General features: G+C 34.0%; 1 protein-coding gene across 2 annotated transcripts in view; it reads left to right on the top strand.

Annotated features, from left to right (window-relative positions):
• Positions 1-25,162, top strand: part of CSMD3 (CUB and Sushi multiple domains 3) — a 1,079,985-nt gene extending 1,054,823 nt beyond the window's left edge. For both annotated transcript variants that reach the window (XM_030875636.2, XM_030875634.2), the window contains 6 exons: positions 1,299-1,364; positions 7,499-7,657; positions 16,123-16,235; positions 17,137-17,224; positions 19,497-19,632; positions 23,095-25,162. In XM_030875636.2, coding sequence (XP_030731496.1) covers positions 1,299-1,364; positions 7,499-7,657; positions 16,123-16,235; positions 17,137-17,224; positions 19,497-19,632; positions 23,095-23,254 — 722 coding nt within the window. In that variant the 3' untranslated portion in view covers positions 23,255-25,162. The remainder of the gene's footprint in view (positions 1-1,298; positions 1,365-7,498; positions 7,658-16,122; positions 16,236-17,136; positions 17,225-19,496; positions 19,633-23,094) is intronic.
• Positions 25,163-25,457: the final 295 nt, after the last annotated feature.

Genomic DNA, 25,457 nt, shown 5'->3' with positions numbered 1-25,457 from the left:
TTAGCTCCAGAATTGTATGCTCAATTTCTTACCTAATATCTCTTCTTGAATTTCTCAAAGACATTTAAATAATATATGCAAATCTAAACTCATCAATTTCCCTTCACTGTAAGTCTTCTCTTGATGTTCTCTAACTCAGTGGTATCATCATCACATAATAAATAGAAATCTAGTAGTCACCTTTGACATCTTCTTGTCTCTTTAAATCCACCAGAATTTTAGTAGGTTTAAAAAAATTCTATCCACTTTTGAATTTATCATCACTGTTACTGTAATCTAACTCAGCATTATCTCTACTGAGACTACTGAAATGTCTTTGACATCTTCTTGTCTCTTTAAATCCACCAGAATTTTAGTAGGTTTAAAAAATTCTATCCACTTTTGAGTTTATCATCACTGCTACTGTAATCTAACTCAGCATTATCTTTACTGAGACTACTGAAATGGCCTTCTAACTTCTCTGCCCAAATCAATACCCACTCCTTTCCAAATTGTTCTCCACCTTGCAGCCAAGGTGATGTTCAACCAAATAACTTCCCCTTAAAACCTTTAAAGACATTACTTTGTTCTTAGGAAAAAGATGTATGTCTTTACAGGTCTACAAGCACTGCATATCACAGCTGCTTCAACTTTGCAGGCACTTTCAGCACCCCACATGATTTTGAGCTCCTTTTGGTTTGATTTAAAAACTTTAGTTTAACTCTTTACCTTTGAGACTAGCCAATTTCTTATGACATCATGGGGTACCTTAACAATTTCTAAGTCTTTTTTTTTTTGGTGGGGGGGCATGCCGCACAGCTTGTGGGATCTTAGTTCCCTGTCCAGGGATCAAACCTGGGCCCAAGCAGTAAAAGGGCCAAGTCCTAACCACTGGACCACCAGGGAATCCCCAACAATTTTTAACTCTTAAACATGAACCCTACCCAAATTATTTGCCTTTAAGCAACAGGAACATACCCTCAGCCCTCAACTTCCATGTTGGAATCAACTGTTTCCATGTTGGTTTATGCCTTTAAAATAAGAAACAAGACCCCAAAATACTAAGGCAGCACTGATATTCCCTTTGCCCCACTGGACTGTAATGGGGATAATTATAGAAGTTGTTAGCTGAACAGAAGTGTTGAGTGAGGACTGAGATGCTATAGTGAACAGGACATTTTGGAGAAAACTATATGATATTTCAAAGAATAAAATTGACAGTGCATCAAACTGTGTGTGTGTGTGTGTGTGTGTGTGTGTGTGTGTGTGTGTGTGATTAATTATATTAAATTTTGTAAAATTTTTGTTTCTTTTCATAGCTGGTTCCAAAATATTGGTGAAAGATCCTAGACCTGCGCTAGGAACACCCAGCCCAAAGCTAAGTGGTTAGTAATTTCAGTTGTTTTTCTAGTAGTCATGATTTCTCAAGGTGATCTTCTGTTGTATTGACAAAGTGACCATTTATTTAGAAAAATATATTTCAGTATGGGAAAACTATGCATTTTACTGTTTGGAATTTGAAGTTTGAAAATTTGTATTATAAGATACCAAACTTCAAGCAATGTAATACTGTGTCATGTTAATATTCCAAAAATATTGTATATAGTTGTCTCTATAAAATTTCCCTTCAAGAGTATCTGTAGATAGCTATAAAATAATGGCAATGGTTTATTTAAAACATTAAAATAAAAATTAGATTTACATATAATTTTTAAATATAAATTTTTTAAAGAAGGAACCAAATACACTTGGAGTGAGAGTAAAAGTTCAGCAACTTCTAGAACTTGTCCAGTTTATTTTCAGTAATTTGATTTAAAAATAAAATTTTTAGTCGTTAAAAATATGGGCCTTGAAGTCCTACAACCTTGATGTAATCCCCATGTTATACACTGCCTACCCTATGACTTTGGAAAAGTTAATTTCTACATCTGAGCCTCCATTTCTTTACCTATACAAAAGATATATTGATTAGATTAATATGAATGAACTTCATAAAAATGAAGCACAAAGTGCTTGGCTCATGGTAAGGGCTCAGTATACGAGAGCTTCTTTTTAATGTATTAGTATGTATTTTATTTACATGGTAGGAATGAAAAGCTACACATAAAATTAAAGGCTCAGCATTTAATCTTTACCTTGGAAATAGATTTGGTCCAGTTGTAATAAGCCAGGTAGTGTTAGAATCTAATTTTAGTTGGTTTAAAAAGTTCTCAATGTACATGCTATTAAACTGGACTGCCTACCAAAAAAATTAGTCTGAGAAACTGATTTTTTTCAACAGTCAGTGAAAACAGACTGAATTTCTCTAAGGTGACCAAAAAATATGTCATCATGAGAGAGAAAGTGTTGCATGGATTCAGAAAACCACAATGGTCCCAGCCCCTGGTAACCTCTATTCTACTTTCTGTCTCTATGAATTTCCCTATTCTAGGTACTTCATATAAGAGGAATCACACAATGCTTGTCTGACTCGATAATGCTCCGTTGAATGTATATACCATATTTTATTTATCCATTCAGCTGTTCACTGACATTAGGATTGTTTTCACCTTTTTGGCTAGTGTGAATAATCCTGTAAACACTAGTATACGAGATTCTTTTTGATTTCCTGCTTTCCATTCTTTTGGGTGGTAGTAGAATTGCTGGATCATGTGGTAATTCTAGGTTTAACTTTTTTGAGAAACTGCCAAACGGTTTTCCAAAGCAGTTGAGTCATTTTACATTCCCACCAGCAAAGTACCAGGGTTTCACGTCCTCACCTACACTTGTTATTTCCTGTTTACCACAACTTTTTAAAAAAAGAAAAACAAAGACTTAGTGCAGGGTTGTAATTATAACTCAAAATGTGTTCAATATAAGACTAGGTTTGCCTCATTTTTAGGTAAATATCTTACATTGGACCTTTCATTTCATGTCCACTGTTAAAATGTTTACCATTAATGATTAAAGGACTTTTTTCTGGTTAAAAAAAAAAAAGAAAGAAAACCACAATGGTCAATCAGTGCCCAGAACTTTCCAAGAAAGATACTTTATCTGGGAGCAGATGTGTACCCTGAATAATAGCTCCAGCATATCAAGTATAAATCTAGACTGTCCTGGGCAAAACATGGCCAATGGCTACCAATAAATATTTCAGGCTGACAAAAAATTTTTTTAAAAAAATATGGAAGAACTAAACAACAAAACTAATATGTTTGATGTAAATATATATATATATATATTTCTCATCAACCAATTAAATAATATATACTTTCTTTAAAGGCACATGGGACAGCTATAAGAATTGATCATATATTAAGCAATAAAAAAATCTACACAAATTTCAAAGCAAAGTTAGTCTTACCTGACCATGATGCAGTTAAAAGTTAATAAGAAAATGGATAAAATTTTTAAATTCCTCAGTATTTGGAAATTAAGAACAAAATTAATACTGATGAATAACTCATGAATTGAAGAAGAAATTAAAATGGAAAATATAACAATATAGTTTAGTTATGCTGAAAAATCTAGATATCAAAACTTGGGAGCTAGAGCAAAAGTAAAGATGTGAGGGAAATATAAAGCCTTAAACCCTTACATTAGAAGAAAAGAAAGCCTTAGAATTAATAACTGTCCTTGTTAAGAAGATACAAAAAGTATAATGGAATGATCAAAAGAAAGCAGAACTCAATGTAATAAAAATGATCAAACAAACCAAAAAAACCGCAAAAATATAACAGAAGAATCTCAACAGAGTCAAAAGTAGTTCTTTAAAAGAAAATGTACAAAGTGAATAATTTCTGTTAAGATTGATCAAGAAAGGAACAAAAAGTAGTAACATTTCAAAAGGAAACGTGAAAACCTACATAGAGTAGATTGAATAAATTAGCAATATATAACAGAAAACTACTGTAACTGTCAATTTTAAAAAACTTAAACATTGACAAATTACTAGAAAAGTGGATTTTAACATAACTAATAGGAGAAAACTCGAATAATCCCATAACAAAGTAATAGTTAAAGCTATTTCCACAAGGTAAACCTGTTCCATATGCCTCTACTGATAAGTTCTACCAAATTTTGAAGGAACAGATCATCCCAGTTTTATAAAACTATCAAAAAAAACCCTCATTTGATGGATCCAACATAACTCTAATAACTCAGGTAAAGACACTATAAAAAGAGAAAATTACAGGCCCATTTGACATAAGATTATAGATGAAAAAATCCTACATAAAGCCTTAGCAAATCAAATACAGTTGACCCTGAACAGAAAGTGGGTTAGGGGCATTGGCCGTCAGTGCAGTCAAAAATTTGCATATAACTTATCGTTGACCCTCAGTATGTGGCTCCTCCTTACCCAAGATTCCTTCATATCTGTGATTCCGCATCTATGAATTCAACTAACCACGGATCAGTACAGTAGTACTATAGTATTTACTGTTGAAAACAATCTGTGCATAAGTGGACCCTCACAGTTCAAATCCATGTTGTTCAAGGATTAACTGTACAACATTATAGTAAAGATGACACATCATTACCAAATTGGGTTAATGATAGATTTACAGGGATATTTTCATGTTAAATAATCCTTAAAAGTAATCTATCACATTAAGAGATTAAACATGCAAAAATTATGATTATGTATGATCATCTAAATTATGATCATCTAAATTATGATCATCTAAATACTTGCACAGAAACTACTTTGTAAGATTGAACATCTATTTATAATTTTTAAAAACTTTTAATAAATTAGAAAGGAAAAGAATTTCTTTAACCTGAGTGAAGGTATCTATAAAACTCTAGAACAATGTCATCTTAAGTGGGAAAACAGAAGCATTTCATTTAAAATTATGACACAGTGATTAGATTACTCCAAAGTAACAATTAAATTTGGCAGTGGTATCAGTGTCAGGAACATGATACTCTATATGGTAATGCTATGAGGCCTATGTAACAAAGTTTAGATTCAAAACTGTCTTGAAAAATAAAGATCGTAACCATCATTGTCTTCCTCCTTTTCACTGTGCTCCACATCAGTAATAGTTAGATGACATTTTAGAGTTTAGCAAGAACTGCCAAATACACAATCACATTTAAATCTCAAATTAGACTTAACAATAGAAAGTATTGTCATCTCCTTGTACGTAGGGATTTAAATGACCAAATAGCGTCTGCCTCTCCCATCCTATCATTAGTTACATTTCTCAGTTATGTGTGAGAAAGGTGGAGGGTGGTGGTGGCATGCTGGAGCTGACCGGTAGAGCTTTGCCATAGCCAGTTCTGTGCATTCTTCCAGACTCTGCGTTCAGTGATGTCATGTTCATAGTTTGAAATCTGACATCACGGGAATATTTACACTATAGAATCAGCAAATAGTACAACCAGTTTGTTGGTTTGTTTGTTTTCTGGAGAGCCAGTTGTTAAACATTTACTACCACATCAATGATTAATCCTGATACAATGTTCTTTGCTGCTGCTGGTACCTACTTCTTTCCATTGTTATTTTCTCCTGCCACGGGGGTTCTCTTTAGTCTCCTTCAACCAACTTCCTTAATTCCCCTAAGCACAATGACAAGATCACCAAGTGTAGCAGATTTTCGTTAAATATTCAGGGGTATCAAAGAGTAAGCATAATACAGGCCAGGGAAAATAAACAATCAGAAAGATAAGAATAACACATTTATTGAGTACCTACTATATGCCTTCACACTACTGTTAGAACATCTTTCTCCCTTGCTCTTCCTCCTATCTCTACAACTAAGAGCCTATTACCTCCAAATTCCAGATCTTTCTAATGAAGGATAATTTAGCTTGTCACTCCCTCCTCCAAACTTATTTTAGGTATGATTTTTGAGTTAACTGCTCTTTAAGGTGCTTACCAAATCAAGGGCTTTTTACGCATACACCGTATCAAATTTTTAGGTAAGGTCTCCTGTACATACAGAGCATAGCTGTGTAGTTTGAGGTTTGGGGAGGGAGTGCCACTATAAGGGTAACTTGGCAAAGGTCCCAGAGCCAGGACTATGGATTTTTCATGATACTAACTGCATGTTCACTAACTATATATTTTATTAGCAACTATGTAATGATCTATGAGACCCACGGTTTCCCTATTTTACCTGTATAATACTAATGATAGCAACTAACACTTATCAAAACTCTTCATATTCATTATCTCATTTAATCTTCCTTGTAACTCTGTGTTAATCTCACATTACTGATGAGGAAATTCGGGTTCAGAGAGTTAAGTAACTTAGGGAAAACCACACAGTTTATAAATTGTAGAGGAGGGACGGAAATACAAGCGGTCTAGTTCCAGTGCCTGCACTTCTAGTCCTTCTGCTATATTGCTTTTGAATAATCATAGAAAAAAATAATCATGTTGGTTGAAATACTCAGTAAAAAATCTTGAGTGCATTGTATGTTCATCTTCTACCATAGTATTGTTTTACTTGTTTGCCTAGTAGAATTCAGGGAATGTACAATTTGTAACACAGTCTCTGTGATCTGAGCAGTAAAAACTGTGATGTATGTAGAGAAAAACAGGTAACAAATGTCAATAACTTGTTAGGGGAAAAAAAAGGCTTTCCTCTAAATCCATGTCATTCATTCAGTCACACAAATAGGCAGGCTCTTTTGAATAGCTGATTTCTGAGGATGTGCTTTAATGTGATGTACAGAATTAATGGAAGCTCTCTCAGCCTCTTACCAGGATCTGAGAAGACTTTGACATACCTAATTTATATTAGCTATAAATTACATAACTAATTTATATAAATATAATGACTTATTTGTCTGCATTTAACATTAAGAGTGTTTCTTATTTGGATGAAAGGTTTACATTAGAATATTCTTTGATTCTACCACAGTTCATCTCTTTCCCATGAGAGTTAGCCAATTCTAGTGACAATTCTTTTATTTCCATAAATACCTGTAAACCTCAAAGATGTCAGGAGCAAAACAGGTAGAGCCCTGTTCTTCTTCAGGAGCATCTATTATTGAAATAACTGAACTCAGTATTCTGTAAAGGGGTAAAAAAGGTCAAAGGAGCATCTCTCCTGACAGTCTCCCAAGGCTTTTATGCAAGGGGGGGGTTTTAACTCTATGCTCTTCCTATGAACCTATTCCTACTGCTAGGAGAAAAGCAGGCCTCTTGGGACTTGTATATAGACTGACTTGGCCCAGTAAAATCATTTTATTTTCCTTCTGAAAGAAAGATATTATTATAGGAAACAAAATATAAGTAAACTTGATATTTAGCTGGATTCTAAATATGTCTTATGTCATTAATTGGTTTTGTTTATTTATCACTCATTGATGATGTATGTACAAATCTAGATTATTATTTTGGTTTATTCTAAAAAAATTAAAACACTTATGTGAAGAATTCATTTTATAATGTAAATTCTATATTATTGTATATTTAGAAAAATATGATTATTCAATAAACTAATACTCATTAATCTGGTATTTAATGCTTATATTTACAGGGCACTGTAAAATTAACATATATGTTTATTTAATCTATTCACAGTTCCTGATGATGTGTTTGCCCAAAATTATATATGGAAAGGCTCTTACAATTTTAAAGGAAGGAAACAACCCATGACCTTGACAGTTACTAGTTTCAATGCTTCCACTGGGAGAGTCAATGCAACACTCAGTAACAGCAACATGGAACTACTACTTTCAGGTATCACATTAAAGAACAGCAAACAATGCCTTTATGCCTTCATTTCCATCATCTCATTATTTTTTTAGTGATTTTTATACTGTGAAATATTTGCTATATTTTTGATGACATTCATAATTCATTCAGAAACAAGACTTTCTGTTTTTTTGATTGATGCATGAATATTACTACACAAATACAAACTCTGTGATTCTGAAGTAAGCTCCCTCAAGAATATTCCTATGTGGCTAGAATGACATGTCATGAAATAGAACAGAACTTTTAATTTGAATATAACTAACTCCTTCTCTATTCTCATAACACCAAAGAGATTGGATCGGTGATTTGCAAGCTATTCTATGGTCACAAAATTATGTCTTCAAATGAGAATGTTTAGAAGGACACTACAATTTAAGACAGAAAAGGTAGAGTTACACTACCTTAAACAGGCAAACAGAACCCAGAGCCCTATCCATCTGCTCAACTTTCTCAGGTCTATGTTTCCTCTATCTAATGCACTTCCCTCATTATCTTTGAATACTGTGTTTTTTTCTGACATTCAAATGTTTCCTCAAATGTCATCTTGTCAACAGTACTTCTGATGACCCTATCTAAAGTAGGCTTCACATTACAAATAGACTCACTCTTAGTCATAGGCAGTCTTATCTTGTTTCATTCTCTTTTCACTATTTGAAATTATAGTATAGTGTAGCGTAGTGTAGTGTAGTATAGTATAGTATGACATGACAGGATTTGTCTATACTCCAGCAATACAAGCTCTAAGAGAGCAGCTCTTTGCCTTCCACTTCATTACTAATGCCTCAGATGTTAGAAATGCATCTGGACTCCCATGGGCACATGCACAGGAGCTGCTCCTGCCCCACACTCCCTCCCTCTGACTCACTTCCCAGCTGCCAAGATCTTGGAAGCTTTGAAGCTCAGCATGGGTTTCTTCCACTGAGTGAGTGGTCCTGTGTCCCACATTGGCGTTGCTCATTTGATTGATGAAGACATACTGACAGAGTTGTTGTTGGTTTTACCCTTTTGCCTTCTCACTAGCAATGCAAACTAGAGACTGTATCTCCACACCCTTAACAACAGAGCATACTGTCAAGCTTTTGAACTTCTGCTGATCTGCCGTGTGGCTGACGGTGTCTTGGTGCTCCAGCTGAGTGTCAGGCCTGTGCCTTTGAGGTGGGAGAGCTGAGTTCAGGACACTGGTCCACCAGAGATCTCCCAGCTCCACATAATACCAAATGGTGAAAGCTCTCCCAGAGATCTCCATCTCAATGCTAACACCCAGCTCCACTCAACAACCAGCAAGCTACAGTACTGGACACCGTATGTCAAACAACTAGCAAGACAGGAACACAATCCCACCCATTAGCAGAGAGGCTGCCTAAAATCATAATAAGTTCACAGACACCCCAAAACACACCACTGGTTGGGGTCCTGCCCACCAGAAAGACAAGATCCAGCCTCATCCACCAGAACACAGGCGCCAGTCCCCTCCACCAGGAAGCCAACACAACCCACTGAACCAACCTTAGCCAATGGGGGCAGACAACAAAAACAATGGGAACTACGAACATACAGCCTGTGAAAAGGAGAGCCCAAACACAGTAAGTTATGCAAAATGAGAAGACAGAGAAACACACAGCAGATGAAGGAATAAGGTAAAAACTCACCAGACCAAACAAATGAAGAGGAAATAGGCAGTGTACCCAAAAAAGAATTCAGAGTAATGACAGTAAAGATGATCCAAAATCTTTGAAGTAGAATGGAGAAAATACAACAAACGTTTAACAAGGACCTATAAGAACTAAAGAGCAAATAAACAGAGATGAACAACACAATAAATGAAATTAAAAATTCTCTAGAAGGGATCAATAGCAGAATAACTGAGGCAGAAGAACGGATAAGTGACCTGGAAGATAAAACAGTGGAAATAACTACTGCAGAGCAGAATAAAGAAAAAAGAATGAAAAGAATTGAGGACAGTCTCAAAGACCTCTAGAACAACATTAAATGCACCAACATTTGAATTACAGGGGCCCCAGATGAAGAAGAGAAAAAGAAAGGGACTGAGAAAATATTTGAAGAGATTATAGTTGAAAACCACCTTAATATGGGAAAGGAAATAGTTAAGTCCAGGAAGCACAGACAGGCCCATACAGGATAAATCCAAGGAGAAACACGCCAAGACACATATTAATCAAACTATCAAAAATTAAATACAAAGAACAAATATTAAAAGCAGCAAGGGAAAAGCAACAAGTAACACATAAGGGAATCCCCATAAGGTTAACAGCTGATTTTTCAGCAGAAGCTCTGCAAGCCAGAAGGGAGTGACAGGACATATTTAAAGTGATGAAAGAGAAAAACCTACAATCAAGATTACTCTACCCAGCAAGGATCCCATTCACATTTGACAGAGAAATTAAAAGCTTTACAGACAAGCAAAAGCTAAGAGAATTCAGCACCACCAACCCAGCTTTGCAACAAATGCTAAAGGAACTTCTCTAGGCAGGAAATGCAAGAGAAGGAAAAGACCTACAATAACAAACCGAAAACAATTAAGAAAATGGTAATAGGAACATACATATCGATAATTACCTTAAATGTAAAAGGATTAAATGCTCCCACCAAAAGACATAGACTGACTGAATGGATACAAAAACAAGACCCATATATATGCTGTCTACAAGAGACCCTCTTCAGACCTAGGGACACAAACAAATTGAAAGTAACAGGATGGAAAAAGATATTCCATGCAAATGGAAATCAAAAGAAAGCTGGAGTAGCAATTCTCATATGAGACAAAATAGATTTTAAGATAAAGACTATTAGAAGAGACAAAGAAGGATGCTACATAATGATCAAGGAATCAATTCAAGAAGATGATATAGCGATTGTAAATATTTATGCACCCAACATATGAGCATCTCAATACATAAGGCAAAATATAATAGCCATAAAAGGGGAAATCGACAGTAACACAATCATAGTAGGGGACTTTAACACCCCACTTTCACCAATGGACAGATCATCCAAAATGAAAATAAATAAGGAAACACAAGCTTTAAATAATACATTAAACTAGATGGACTTAATTGATATTTATAGGACATTCCATCCAAAAACAACAGAATACACTTTCTTCTCGAGTGCTCATGGGACACTCTCCAGGATAGAGCATATATTGGGTCACAAATCAAGCCTTGGTAAATTTAAGAAAATTGAAATTGTATCAAGTATCTTTTCTGACCACAGTGCTATGAGACTAGATATCAATTACAGGAAAACTATAAAAAATACAAACACAGAGAGGCTAAACAATACACTACTTAATAACCAAGAGATCAATGATGAAATCAAAGAGGAAATCAAAAAATACCTAGAAACAAATGACAATGAAAACACGACAACCCAAAACCTATGGGATGTAGCAAAAGCAGTTCTAAGAGGGAAGGTTATAGCAATACAATCCTACCTCAAGAAACAAGAAACATCTCAAATAAACAACCTAACCTTACACCTAAAGCAATTAGAGAAAGAAGAACAAAAAAAACCCGAAGTTAGCAGATGGAAAGAAATCATAAAGATCAGATCAGAAATAAAGGAAAAAGAAATGAAGGAAACAATAGCAAAGATCAATAAAACTAAAAATGGTTCTTTGAGAAGATAAATAAAATTGATAAACCATTAGCCAGACTCATCAAGAAAAAAAGGGAGAAGATGCAAATCAATAGAATTAGAAATGAAAAAGGAGAAGTAACAACTGACAATGCATAAATACAAAGGATCATGAGAGATTACTACAAGCAACTATATGCCAATAAACTGGAAAAGCTGGAAGAATTGGATAAATTCTTAGAAAAGCACAACCTTCTGAGACTGAACCAGGAAGAAAGAGAAGATATAAACAGACCTATCACAAGCACTGAAATTGAGATTGTGATTAAAAATCTTCCAACAAACATAAGCACAGGACCAGATGGCTTCACAGGTGAATACTATGAACCATTTAGAGAAGAGCTAACAGGTATCCTTCACAAACTCTTGCAAAATATAGCAGAGGGAGGAACACTCATTCTATGAGGCCACCATCACCCTGATAACCAAAACCAGAAAAAGATGTCACAAAGCAAGAAAACTGCAGTCCAATATAACTGATGAACATAGATACAAAAATCCTAAACAAAATACTAGGAAACAGAATCCAACAGTACATTAAAAGGATCATATACCATGATCAAGTGGGGTTTATCCCAGGAATGCAAGGGTTCTTCAATATACACAAATCAATCAATGTGATACATCATATTTACAAATTGAAGGAGAAAAACCACATGATCATCTCAGTAGATGCAGAAAAAGCTTTCAACAAAGCTCAACACCCATTTATGATAAAAACCCTCTAAAAAGTAGTTATAGAGGGAACTTACCTCAACATAATAAAGGCCATATACGACAAACCCACAGCCAACATCGTTCTCAATGGTGAAAAACTGAAAGCATTTTTTCTAAGATCAGGAACAAGACAAGGATGTCCACTGTCACCACTGTTATTCAACAAAGTCTTGGAAGTCCTAGACACAGCAATCAGAGAAGAAAAAGAAATAAAAGGAATCCAAATCAGAAAAGAAGAAGGACAGGGGCTTCCCTGGTGGCGTAGTGGTTGAGAGTCTGCCTGCCAATTCAGGGGACGTGGGTTTGTGCCCCGGTCCAGGAGGATCCCACATGCTGCGGAGTGGCTGGGCCCGTGAGCCATGGCCACTGAGCCTGCGCATCTGGAGCCTGTGCTCTGCAATGGGAGAGGCCACAGCAGTGAGAGGCCCACGTATCGCAAAAAAAAAAAAAGAAAAGAAGAAAGACAGCTGTCACTGTTTGCAGGTGACATGATACTATACATAGAGAATCCTAAAGATGCTACCAGAAAACTACTAGAGTTAATCAACTGAATTTGGTAAAGTAGCAGGATACAAAATTAAGGCACAAAAATCTCTTGCATTGCTATACACTAATGATGAAAAATCTGAAAGAGAGATTAAGGAAACACTCCCATTTATCATGGCAACAAAAATAAAAAAATACCTAGGAATAAACCCACCTAAGGAGACAAAAGACCTGTATGCAGAAAACTGTACGACACTAATGAAAGAAATCAAAGATGATACAGATGGAGAGATATACCATGTTCTTGGATTGGAAGAATCAACACTGTGAAAATGACTATACTACCCAAAGCAATCTACAGATTCAGTGCAATCCCTATCAAACTACCAATGGCATTTTTCACAGAACTAGAACAAAAAAATTTCACAATTTGTATGGAGACACAAAAGACCACGAATAGCCAAAGCAATCTTGAGAAAGAAAAACGGAGCTGGATTAATCAGGCTCCCTGATTTCAGACTATACAAGAATGCTACAGTAATCAAGACAGTATGGGACTGGAACAAAAAAAGAAATATAGATCAATGGAACAGGATAGAAAGCCCAGAGATAAACCCACACACATATGGTCACCTTATCTTTGATAAAGGAGTCAAGAATATACAATGTAGAAAAGACTGTTCAATAAGAGGTGCTGGGAAAACTGGACAACTACATGTAAAAGAATGAAATTAGAACACTCCCTAACACCATACACAAAAATAAACTCAAAAAGGATTAAAGACCTAAATGTGCAGACACTATAAAACTCAGAGGAAAACATATGCGGAACACTCTATGAGATAAATCACAGCAAGATCCTTTTTGACCCACCTCCTAGAGAAATGGAAATAAAAACAAACATAAACAAATGGAAACTAATGAAACTTAAAAGCTTCTCACAGCAAAGGAAACCATAAACAAGACGAAAAGACAACCCTCAGAATGGGAGAAAATATTTGCAAATGAAGCAACTGACAAAGGATTAATCTCCAAAATTTATAAGCAGCTCAATATCAAAAAACAAACAACCCAATCCAAAAATGGGCAGAACACCTAAACAGACATTTCTCCAAAGAAGATATACAGATTGCTAACAAACACATGAAAGGGTGCTCAATATCACTAATCATTAGAGAAATGCAAATCAAAACTACAATGAGGTGTCATCTCATACTGGTCAGAGTGACCATCATCAAAAACCTACAAACAGGAAATGCTGGAGAGGGTGTGGATAAAAGGGAACCCTCTTGCACTGTTGGTGGGAATGTAAATTGATACAGCCACTATGGAGAACAGTATGGAAGTTCCTCAAAAAATTAAAATTAGAACTACCATATGACCCAGAAATTCCACTACTGGGCATATACCCTGAGAAAACCATAATTCAAAAAGAGTCATGTACCAAAATGTTCATTGCAGCTCTATTTACAATAGCCAGGACATGGAAGCGACCTAGGTGTCCTTTGACAGATGAATGGATAAAGACGTTGCACATATATACAATGGAATATTGCTCAGCCATAAAAAGAAACGAAATTGAGTTATTTGTAGTGAGGTGGATGGACCTAGAGTCTGTCATACAGAGTGAAGTAAGTCAGAAAGAGAAAAACAAATACTATATGCTAACACACATATATGGAATCTAAAACAAAAAATTTTTTTTTTCTGAAGAACCTAGGGGCAGGACAGGAATAAAGACACAGACGTAGAGAATGGACTTGAAAACATGGGGAGGGGAAGGATAAGCTGGGACAAAGTGAGCGAGTGGCATGGACTTATATATACTACCAAATGTAAAATAGGTAGCTAGTGGGAAGCAGCCACATAGCACAGGGAGATCAGCTCGGTGCTTTGTGACCACCTAGAGGGGTGGGATAGGGAGGATGGAAGGGAGACGTAAGAGGGAGGAGATATGGGGATATATGTATATGTATAACTGATTCACTCTGTTATAAACAGAAGCTAACACACCATTGTAAAGCAATTATAGTCCAATAAAGATGTTTAGAAAAAAAAAAAAAGAAATGCATCTGGAACAAAATGGGCCGCAATGAATTTGAATTATTGCTCTCATTTAAAAATACATTTTAAAAGTATTGATATTGAAAATATGAAATATGTATTTTTAAATTTCTTGGCAATGTATATATCCCATACAATTATTAATAATGGAATAATTTGTGGTATAAATAAAATAGAAAATAAAATTATATGTGTTGATTTTGTAAATTTTACAAGAACTATAAAGCTTCATTTTGTATTGTTGAATGAGCCTACCTTAAACCCAAAGTAAAGGTATTAGAAGTTAATATGTATTTTAATTTTTAAAATATACACAATTACATGATATAAATTGAAAGAAGCTTTATATGAATGAACGGAATATGTGACTACTGATTTATTTAACTTTGAAACATAAATTTTTATTTTCCTTGTGTAAGAGAGTTAGCACTAAATGTATATGTATTCTAATTTAGAAAAATTTTAAAACAAATTTCTACAAATATAGATAAACAAACATAAATAGTTAGGCTAACTTTCTATCCTTGTCTCCATAAAGTTCATTATAACATTTTCCCAGTAATTTTGGTTACTTTTGTATGTTTTCCCTATTAATTGTAATTTACTTTAGGTCAAGATCTATGTATCATTATAGTTGTATTCCCAGCTAATTTTTATGATACCTTATTACATAGGTGAAATATTAAGTGAATGAAGTAATGAGTCAAATTTCAATCATCAGTTAATCACAAAATTTTTACTTAGAAACTTATATTCTATCATTCACCTAAACACATTTACATTCCAGCTTATTCCTACTCTTGGAATACTCCTGTTCAGGAAAAAAAAAAAAAAATTGTAGTCATCTTGCTTCTCTCCTTTATGCCATTACCTATATTTATCTTCTTGAATTAAAAATTCTACTTGATTTTTGAGATCCAGCTCAAATGCTCTTTTTTCTTAATAAGTATTTCCTAAGTACTCCAGTGTGAAATGATCCTTCTCTCTTCTGGCTTTTAATTCATCATATTCTCTATCTCTATCATTATATCTCCTATTTCATCAGAAATTCACATAAGCATCCTATTTTTAGATAGGAACAACATATTCATCTTTGTGGCGCCAGTAGCACCTCGAATACTCTTTTTCTCAGAGTTGGCACCTAACTTATTATTAAGGAAAATATCTGGAATTTTAACATTTGATTCATATCCTTGAACATTTTAAATTTGTTTGGGGGAAGAAATCATTTTGTTTACAATAATCTTGGAATGATGTTATTAAGAACAGTAATATTTCATTTTAATAGCATAGGTAATTTAAACCCCACAGTTAAGATTTGAGTTGAAAATTTCAGCTAAAGAGAGATCAATATATATTGCAGGATTTGTGAAAAGCATTATGGGTGAAGGTGGCCTTGACTTGGTCTTGTTTTATTTCTTTTCTATCACATGTATTTATGATATATTTAAGTAGTTATAGATAGTAAAGTAAAGCATAACTGTTTGCAAAATTAATAGACTAAATGTCCTTACATTTTACAGGAGTATATAAAAGCCAAGAAGCTCGCCTAATATTACACATCTATCTTATTAAAGTACCAACTCAAGCTTCTGTGAAGAAAATGAAGGAGGAAAATTGGGCCATGGATGGCTTTGTAAGTATAGTTCTTTAAAAGTCTGCTGCTAATTTTAATAACAAATTTATGCTTTGGTTTGTCATTAAAACTCCAGAAAAATCTAATTTTCTAAATTGAGCTAATTAAACACACACACATATATTTACAGATGTGTAGCCATCACCACAGTTGATTTTAGAATATTTCCATCACCTCAAAAAGAAACTTCATACCCTGTAGCTATCACCCATCTACCCCTCATCACCCCCACAACCCCTAGCTACCACAACTCTATTTTCTGTCTCTTTAGATTTCCCTGTTCTAGGCTTTCATATTTATGGAATCATACAATACGTGGTCTTTTGTGACTGGCTTCTTTCACTTATAATGGGAAACATGCCTCTTAAGTCCTAGGCTTGGAACTGACCGATTGTCAATTCCACCCACATTCCACTGACCAAATCAAGTCACAGGACCAAATCCAACTCAGTGAGGTAGAAAGTATACTCTTTCCGTGAAGGTTGATGGGGAGTGGGGGGAAAGGAGTACATATATGTCGAACAGTAATCTACTCTACAAAGAACAGTATTATTATATTTTAAATTTTAATTGACCATTTGCCTCATTCTGTTTCATCATATCATCGCCCTTTTTCTTGACAACAGGTTTCTTAGCCTAAAAGAAGTCTATGAATCTGTATCTTTATGTTAATAACAAATCCCTTTTTTCCAGTATCATAATTATTTAAAGATGAAATTTTAAATTTTGCTTTTTAATGATGGCAGATTTTCACAGTGTTCTGTGTTTTACATAGTAGAAGATATGGGGGAAGGAATTCTGCATAATATTCATTTCAGAGTAAAACTGAATATTTTCTAAGGCTGGGAAAATATATCTGTGTCCAGTCTTCAGTTTTAACCAAACTTACAAATACTTTTAGGTTTCTGCTGAGCCTGATGGAGCTACTTATGTATTTCAAGGATTTATTCAGGGCAAAGATTATGGGCAATTTGGACTACAAAGACTGGGTAATGTATTCATTTTCATTTTCATGTAGTTCTTTTATTACTCCAGATATCATAAGAAAGTACAATGGATTCTGAACATTAGACACACTTACTATACTTTGAATTTTGCATTGTCAGGACTATACATTGATACATTTGATAACCTTTTAAATATTTGCATTCTTCAGAATATTGTTTCTCTGTGTTCCAGCTCCGTACAATGTTTAGTTTTTCAGCATATTTCTAATAAACATGACAAACTGCCTTGCCCTCAAGCAAGTAAAAAGGAGAAAAAGTGATATAGATATGAAAGAACATATTAAACTGTAAATAATTTTATTATATGAGAAAATACTTCTCTGCAATTTGAATATTGTCACAATTTTCTTACTGCTCCAAACAAATGTAGTGGCACTTTAACTCATAGTGTCTGGAAAGGGAAAATAACTTTGAGGAGTGAGCCCTGTTTGGGGACTTTGTGCTCTTCAGATATATAAATTTTCCATGGTGGGAGGCACAGGGTTTTGTCATTTTTATTTCTAACTCTTCTAAAATGTGTATAAACATTTAATAGTCTCATTTGAATGTATTTATTAACATAGCTTTTGGTGTATAATTTTCCTAAGGTGTACTGTCTCCCATTACTATGTTGTGGTATTAATGCATAAAGAATAAATTCATGTTCTAAAATCTACTACTTGATGTTTATCTTAAAAATTCCATTGCTTTGAACTTTTACATAAGTTTTATGAGTCCCTGGAAAAATAATTTATAAAAAAGGTACTAACACTTTTTAACCTGGCCTAAGGTATGACTTAGTTGAATATTTATCAAAAAGGCAAATCAGGGCTTCCCTGGTGGCGCAGTGGTTGAGAGTCCGCCTGCCTATGCAGGGGACACAGGTTCGTGCCCCGGTCCGGGAAGATCCCACATGCCGCGGAGCGGCTGGGCCAGTGAGCCATGGCCGCTGAGCCTGCGCGTCCGGAGCCTGTCCTCCGCCACGGGAGAGGCCACAACAGTGAGAGGCCCACATGCCGCAAAAAAAAAAAAAGAAAAAAAAGGCAAATCAGTTTTCTCCAAATGAGCAATGTTAATAAGATGTCATTTCAGATAATGTCTTGCCAAAATTGTTAGTTTTAAAAGCAGGATAAAACATTTATTAACACAGTATATTAACACAGTTGTGTAAATGAATGCAAGATTTTTTCATATAATATTCCCTAAAGCATCTCAAGCACTACATGTCTAAAACAGCACCTATAGAAAAGGAACTATTTCTTTCTAAAAAAAGAGCTTGTTATTTATTTTCTCTTCCCTAGTCACTGTGCCAACATGTTGACAAACCTGATTTTTCTCATCTCCTAACTGTGCAAATGTCATAACCACTTACTCAGCCCCAAGTAGAACGTAACTAAATCCTATGCCTTCTTCTCCCTTTCATCCACACAAACAAGTTCCCCTGAATCTATCTTTTCATGCTTTTCCTAGTGCTGCAGTTCACATCTTAATTTCCATTTTTATCTAGGATGTTCCTGCAATCTTCAAACTACTCTTGCTTTCAGACCAGACTCCCTCAAGTCCATCTCACCCTAGTCGCTGTTCTAAATCTTGTATCTTATCACTGAGCCTTTTTTTTTCCCCCAAACACATCCAGTTGTTCCTCACTATAGGTGGGTGGAAAGTTTGGGCTGTTTAGAATCATTTTTTTGCCTTTTCAAATAATTTATCATTTTGCCCTCCTATTCCCTACCACATGTCCTTTCCACACAGACATGCCTAATGCTTGTCACATCCTCTAAATATGCCACTCACCTTCCCATTTCTAGGCTTCTGATGGTCCTGCTTCCTCCCCTGTTTTTTGTTCTATTGATCTTCAAGGTCAAGCTCATAAGTCCTCCAGAAAGCATTCTTACATACCACCAGATGGAATTACTCCTTCCTTTCCTAAAGCACATTGATCATGAATTCATCCTTGATGTGTATACTTATTTGTGGCTCTGTATTCTTCCCACAATTGTATGAACTCTTCAGTTCAGAGACTCTGCATATTTTTTATTCTGTGTCCTTTCCTGGAAAAATATCTTATACATAGTAGGCACTGTGCAAAATTGCAGAAATGAGTTGAAGGAGTTTTGTGAATTATTTTTGTTTACTATGTACATTTCCAAGTACATCTTGCAGATATTTCCAAGTAGATATCTTGAGCAAGGAAGAAATTAATTGGTTCACAAAACTAAAAACTCAATTGTGATAAAGTAGGGTTGATTTTATAAGTTATTTTCTTATTTTATAGGACTGAATATGTCAGAAGGTTCAAATTCTTCAAATCAACCTCATGGTACAAATAGTAGTTCTGTGGCCATTGCTATTCTTGTGCCTTTTTTTGCACTTATATTTGCAGGATTTGGATTTTATCTTTATAAACAAAGGTAAGTTTGTTGATTTTAAGTATAAAGCATTTCCCAAATCTATATTTCATGTTCTTTTTACTCTCTAGTTCAAATTCTAACTTGCATTTTTTTCCTGGGTTGTTTAAATCTCTGTGTGCCAAATATTTCCACGGTTGTTGAAACCATTTTTTCCCCTGCCTTTCCCTCCACCACAGCAATATACACACAACTAAAATTGCTCTGCTAAGTTGCACAAGCATTCAACTTAACCCTTCCTCCTTTTTGCCTGTCAAATTCCTGGTACATAACTAATTGTATAAGTTATTTTTACATTATCCATATTGAAACTTTAGAGATACAAATCTAAGTTAAGGTTTAAATTGAAGTGGTGATATCTGCTGCCAGATTTATTTAGAGAAGTAGGAAGAAGCTGTGTCCAAACCTCTTATTTCACCTAACAATACTGACAGATTTTACCCAGGGAGACAGATGATAAAATCCTCTAATCCTCTCATTTATCTCTGTTGCTTTTAGAAGATGATGGAATTAATATATTATATTTGTGATATATTTCATATATGACTATATAGATTATTCGTTGGTCCCTGTTCACTACATCCATTACAACATCCTGGTGAGGGGCTTCACTATGCAATTCTCCACTATTTGGGACCATCCCTTACTAAGAAAAAAAGTATGAAAAAAAAAAAAAAAGAAGAAAAAAGTATGCAGGTAACCAGATAATTGAATGAATACCTAAATGTAATGTATTTTTCTCAAAACTGATGTTTTTATTATAAATGCCAATCTGTATTATCTAAGAATGATTTATTTAATATTATTTAAATTTGTAACAATTGTGCATTAGCAGCTGTTTAGGCCTTGTCAATATAAGATACTATTAATGATAAAAATCATAACTAAATTTATTTATAAAGCAAGCTATGCTAATCTTTTTTATTATTGTGATAAAATACACATAACATAAAATCATTGAAACCATTGTAGGTGTACAGTTCAATGACATTTAGTACATTCACAATGTCCATCACCCCAAAAGGAAACTGTACCCACTAAGCAGTAACTCCCTACTCTTCCCACCCCTGCCCCAGGCAACTACTAATCTGCTTTCTATCTGTTGGTTTGCCTCTTCTGGATATTTTATATAAATGGAATCATACAATATGTGACATTTTATATCTGGCTTCTTGAATGTAATATGTTTTCAACTTTTATCCATGTTATACCATATATCTGCATACTATTCCTTTATATGGCTGAATAATATTGCATTGTATGTTTGAATGTGTTGTGTTTAAATATGTCCATTCATCAGTTGATGGACATTTGGATTGTTCCTATGTTTTTTCTATTATGAATAGTGCTGCTATACACATTTGTGTACACGTTGTGTTTGAATATCTGTTTCAGTTTTTTTGAGTATGTACTCAAGAATGGAATTGCTGGATTATATGGTACTCCTCCATTTAACCATCCTAGTGAAGTGGTATCTCATGTGGTTTTAATTTACATTTTTCTAATTACTAATGACATTGAGCATATTTTCACATGCCTGTTGGTCATTTGCCTACATTCTTTGAAGAAATGCCTATTCAAGTATTTTGCCCATTTTTAAAATTGGGTTATTTGTCTTATTGTTGTTGAGGTATAATAGTTCTCTATGTATTGTGGATACTAGGCCTTTTTGGATATATGGTTTGCAAATATTTCTCTTTCTGTGGGTTGTAGTTCCACTCTCTTGATAGTGTTCTTTGATATACAAGTTTTTCATTTTGATGAAGTAAAATTTATTTCTTTTTTCTTTTGTTACTTGTGCTTAGTGTTATACCTAAGAAACCATTGCCAAATTCAAGGTCATACAACTTGTATGTTTTCTAAGAGTTTTATAGATTTTGCCCTTATATTTAGAAATGATTAGCTTTAAGTTAATTTTCATTGATGTGTAAACTTTTCTAAAGCTTGATATTATTTTACTTAAAGCTGTGGCTCAATATTAGCAGAAGGAAATTGTTTTACATCTTTATGATCCTTACCTAATTAGAAGGAAACGATGTTCCTTCTGTTTCTATTGTGAATCTAGTTTGAAAAAAGAGAGACAAATATGATCCATTAGAATTATGCACCTGGCAAGAGCAAGTTGTAAACAATATAATTTATATTATATAACAACATATAGATGATGCTTTTGAAAGAAGCTTTAGATAGTTTTTTTTTCATATTGTCATCATACAAATCACCTAACAGTTTTTAGTATGGAGAAAAATTCAGAAAATGCATTAGGGGTAGTAAAAGCGCATAACGGCAAATACAAATTACACTAAAATAAATCGTTGAAATTTGTGGTGTTTGGGGTAAACAGGAGATTTATTTCAAAGCCTTTTTAGGAATTAGGTTTGAGAAACAGGTAAGGGCAGGTATGCCTTTGTTCCATTACAAATGTCAGCAAATTATGCAGTGGGATGTGGGAAAGAGAAACTAGAAATAAACGTTAGTCAAAAAGGAGACAAATAAAAAAATGAAGCAAGAATTCAAGATGAGCAACTTATACCAGCCAGCCTAGATTCCATGTGTTTTATAAACTAATGGCAAATGTTCAGTTATCAGTAACTCTTTGGAAACTATTTTCATGACTTGAATATCAGTATAGATAGTAATTTCTTCTTTGAGATTTTGAATTTACTTGCTCTACTGTATATAATTTTAAGCCAACTGAATATTTATGTTTCTGGGATACTCCAAGCATCTTCCCAAATTAGGCATCAGCATTAGATGTCTACTTTTCTTGGAACCCCCTTCCTATTACTGCAGAACCGACTCCTTATTGTCCTTCAAGTCTCAGATTAAATTTTGCCTCCTTAGAGATGCTTTTCCTTATTACCTCTCCTAAACTGGCTCCCAGTTACTTCCTGTCCTATAAACCATTTTCCTTTTTATCAAAACAGTTTTCAATATCTATTATTTTTCTTGTTTTATTATTTTTAATTTATTCATTGCTTTCTATCATTGCAATATGAGCTCCATGAGAGTGATGACTTCATGTTTTTCTTAAAAAAAAAAAATATATCCAATGCCTAGGATCATGCCTAGTACTTAATAGATGCTCAGTAAATATTTGAGGAATGAAGAGTAATGAGATTAAAATTCATCAGCATCATAATTTAATTATATTTTACATGCTATTTCATAATGATAACATTATTTCATAAGAAAATTAATGAGAATAGCCATGATATCATTTATTTACACTTACTCATATTGGTGCTCTTTATAAATATATATTGTATGTAAATAATAAGTCACTCAGGATTTAAAAGTGACAGGTAAAATGTTCAAATGTGTTATATTGAGTTTATGGTTTCTCAATTAATACTTTCAAGTTACATTATCCATTAACAATAACTCAAGTCATTGTGTTTGAGCCCTACTCTGCTATTTCTTGAAGAAAGTTAACATATAGCTAATCAATGTTCTCATCAACAGGACTGCACCCAAAACACAGTATACAGGATGTTCAGTTCATGAAAATAACAATGGCCAAGCAGCTTTTGAAAATCCCATGTATGACACCAACTCGAAGTCAGTGGAAGGGAAGGCAGTACGGTTCGATCCCAACTTGAACACAGTCTGCACAATGGTATAACGTGGCAACCTTTGCCTTCTTCAAAAGCTTGGAAATTGACACACAAAACAGTGCACATTTAGTTCACTGATAAACAAATTAAAGCACACTTTTCAGGACTTGCTGGGTCACCTTTTCCCGAGGAATGATAGAGAAGAGTGTTTTTTCATAAACTGGACCATAATTCTTCTTCATGTTTACCATGGAGAGTTTTACAAAAATCGGCTGCACTCTGAGAGTGCTTACTCACAGTTTATTTGCTTTTTTTAAAAAGGAGATTATTCTAAAACATAAACTTATTTGCATATATTGGAGGAGCATCCACTATCAGTATTTCTGTGCTTTATAAACTATATTAGAGGGACTGGGTTAAAAAAATGATATAGGGTAGAAAATAAGAGCTATACTTACAAGAGTCAATAGATCACTGACTTCTCTTTAACTGTCATGAGCTACATCACACCCATAAGTCAGTATTTCACACCACTCTATCAGCTGTTCCTTCCTATTAATTGAGTCATTGTTTTCTTTTTTTCCCTGGTTATTTCAGATTGAGTCATGCCCTGAAATGTTTATGAACTAGCTTATGCCACAGAAGCGATAAGATTGCCCACTCTGATTTGACTCTCTGGTCTTTGTTCTTCAGCATCATATTGCTATCTTTTTTTAGACTGGTTGTCATAGTTTCTGCAAATGGCAAGATCATCGTGCTATCCTCCTGATTTCCCTCATTATGTTGTAACCAGTATTATTCATTGAGCCATGGGATAGTGTTTAACTCCTTGCTTCAGTCTGTTTTGTCACTCAGAAACCACTTTAGCTGCCAAAAATTATCTATAATAAAGATAATTTTGCAGTTATCTGAGACATCAAACTTACCATTCTTTACCAAACTTTCCAATGTTTCTGCAAGAACAAATAGAACCTATTAATCTACTTATTTAGTTTATGGTATATCTACTTATCCTTCCAGTTGAGCCTTCAAATTTATTTAACATTATTTTGAACTTTTACCTAACAGTGAGTTAGAATTCTAAGTTTTTAAAATTTTTAACTTTTAGTCAACAATGAGTTAAATATATATTTTGGACCAGCCCCTACTCAAAATGACTAAAAAAAGAAATTACTTTCAAATCACCAATATAAATTTATTTCCTAAAGTTGTGGATTTACCAAATTTTCATATATTTAAAAATTTCTATACTCTAATTCTTAAGAAGCAGCTTTCAGATATGACAGGTTTCTTTCATAGTCAAATTAAGATATGTATTTGCAAGTTATTGGTGGCTCATTTACAACTGTATCACAGTAATGCCAGCATTTTGATTTAATAGGTCATTGTCTTCTTTTTATAGCATGTTTTATTTCATAGAATAAATTATGTACCCAGTGTGAACACTTTGTTCTTGTCCCTTTCAAATATGGATAAACCTGTAAACAGTCTCGACTTTTTGTATCATGAGACAGAGTGCCTAAGAGAAATCATTGCACCTGGAGCGCTACTTGGATCTATGTCTACAACATATAGTGAATTTCTTGTAAACCACTTTGAGATACATTGTTTTGGAAATTCATATAATTTTCTCAACATTGTACTCTACTGACAGGATGCTGTTTTAAATTTTATCCCATCAGTTATTTATTCTTGTTTATTCAAATGACTGCAATAACAATGATTCATTCATTAATGTTAAGGTTAATACATTTAAGATCTTGTTTAAACAATGTTTCTTCTGCAACTGGCTACTCCTCTTATATTAATGCATACACTTTTGTAAAGAAGTATATTTTTATGAAAAAAAACTTTGTAAAAGTATGATGTAAATTTTCAGTGCAATGTAAACAAAATAAAAATGGATAATTGCTTTTGTAAAACGTGTATTCTTTTCAAAGTTGTCTGCCAGTGTACTAGTTAGTAAAAGGAATGAAGAGCCCATCTTTATTTGGTGTTGTAAAGTTCTGAAAGTGCATATTACATATACTTAGTCCACAACATAATAATGACACATGGGTGTTTTTCTTCTCTATATTCTGTAGTTCCCCAAGTGTAACACTGTTAAAAGTAAGTACATTCCCAGTAAACATAATAGTATCATAAGAACCTCATCTTAGAATTTATATTAAATGTAAATACTTTAATAATGCATACTATCTAAATTTAGATATATCTGATGATTTCTAGTATTTCTGTAGTATATTTTCTTAGAGATATTTATGTTAAGCA

The sequence above is a fragment of the Globicephala melas genome, chromosome 17 (assembly GCF_963455315.2).
Source record: "Globicephala melas chromosome 17, mGloMel1.2, whole genome shotgun sequence".
NCBI lineage: Eukaryota > Metazoa > Chordata > Mammalia > Artiodactyla > Delphinidae > Globicephala > Globicephala melas.
Note: the sequence above shows the minus strand (reverse complement) of the source record. Positions and strands in the feature narration are given on the sequence as shown.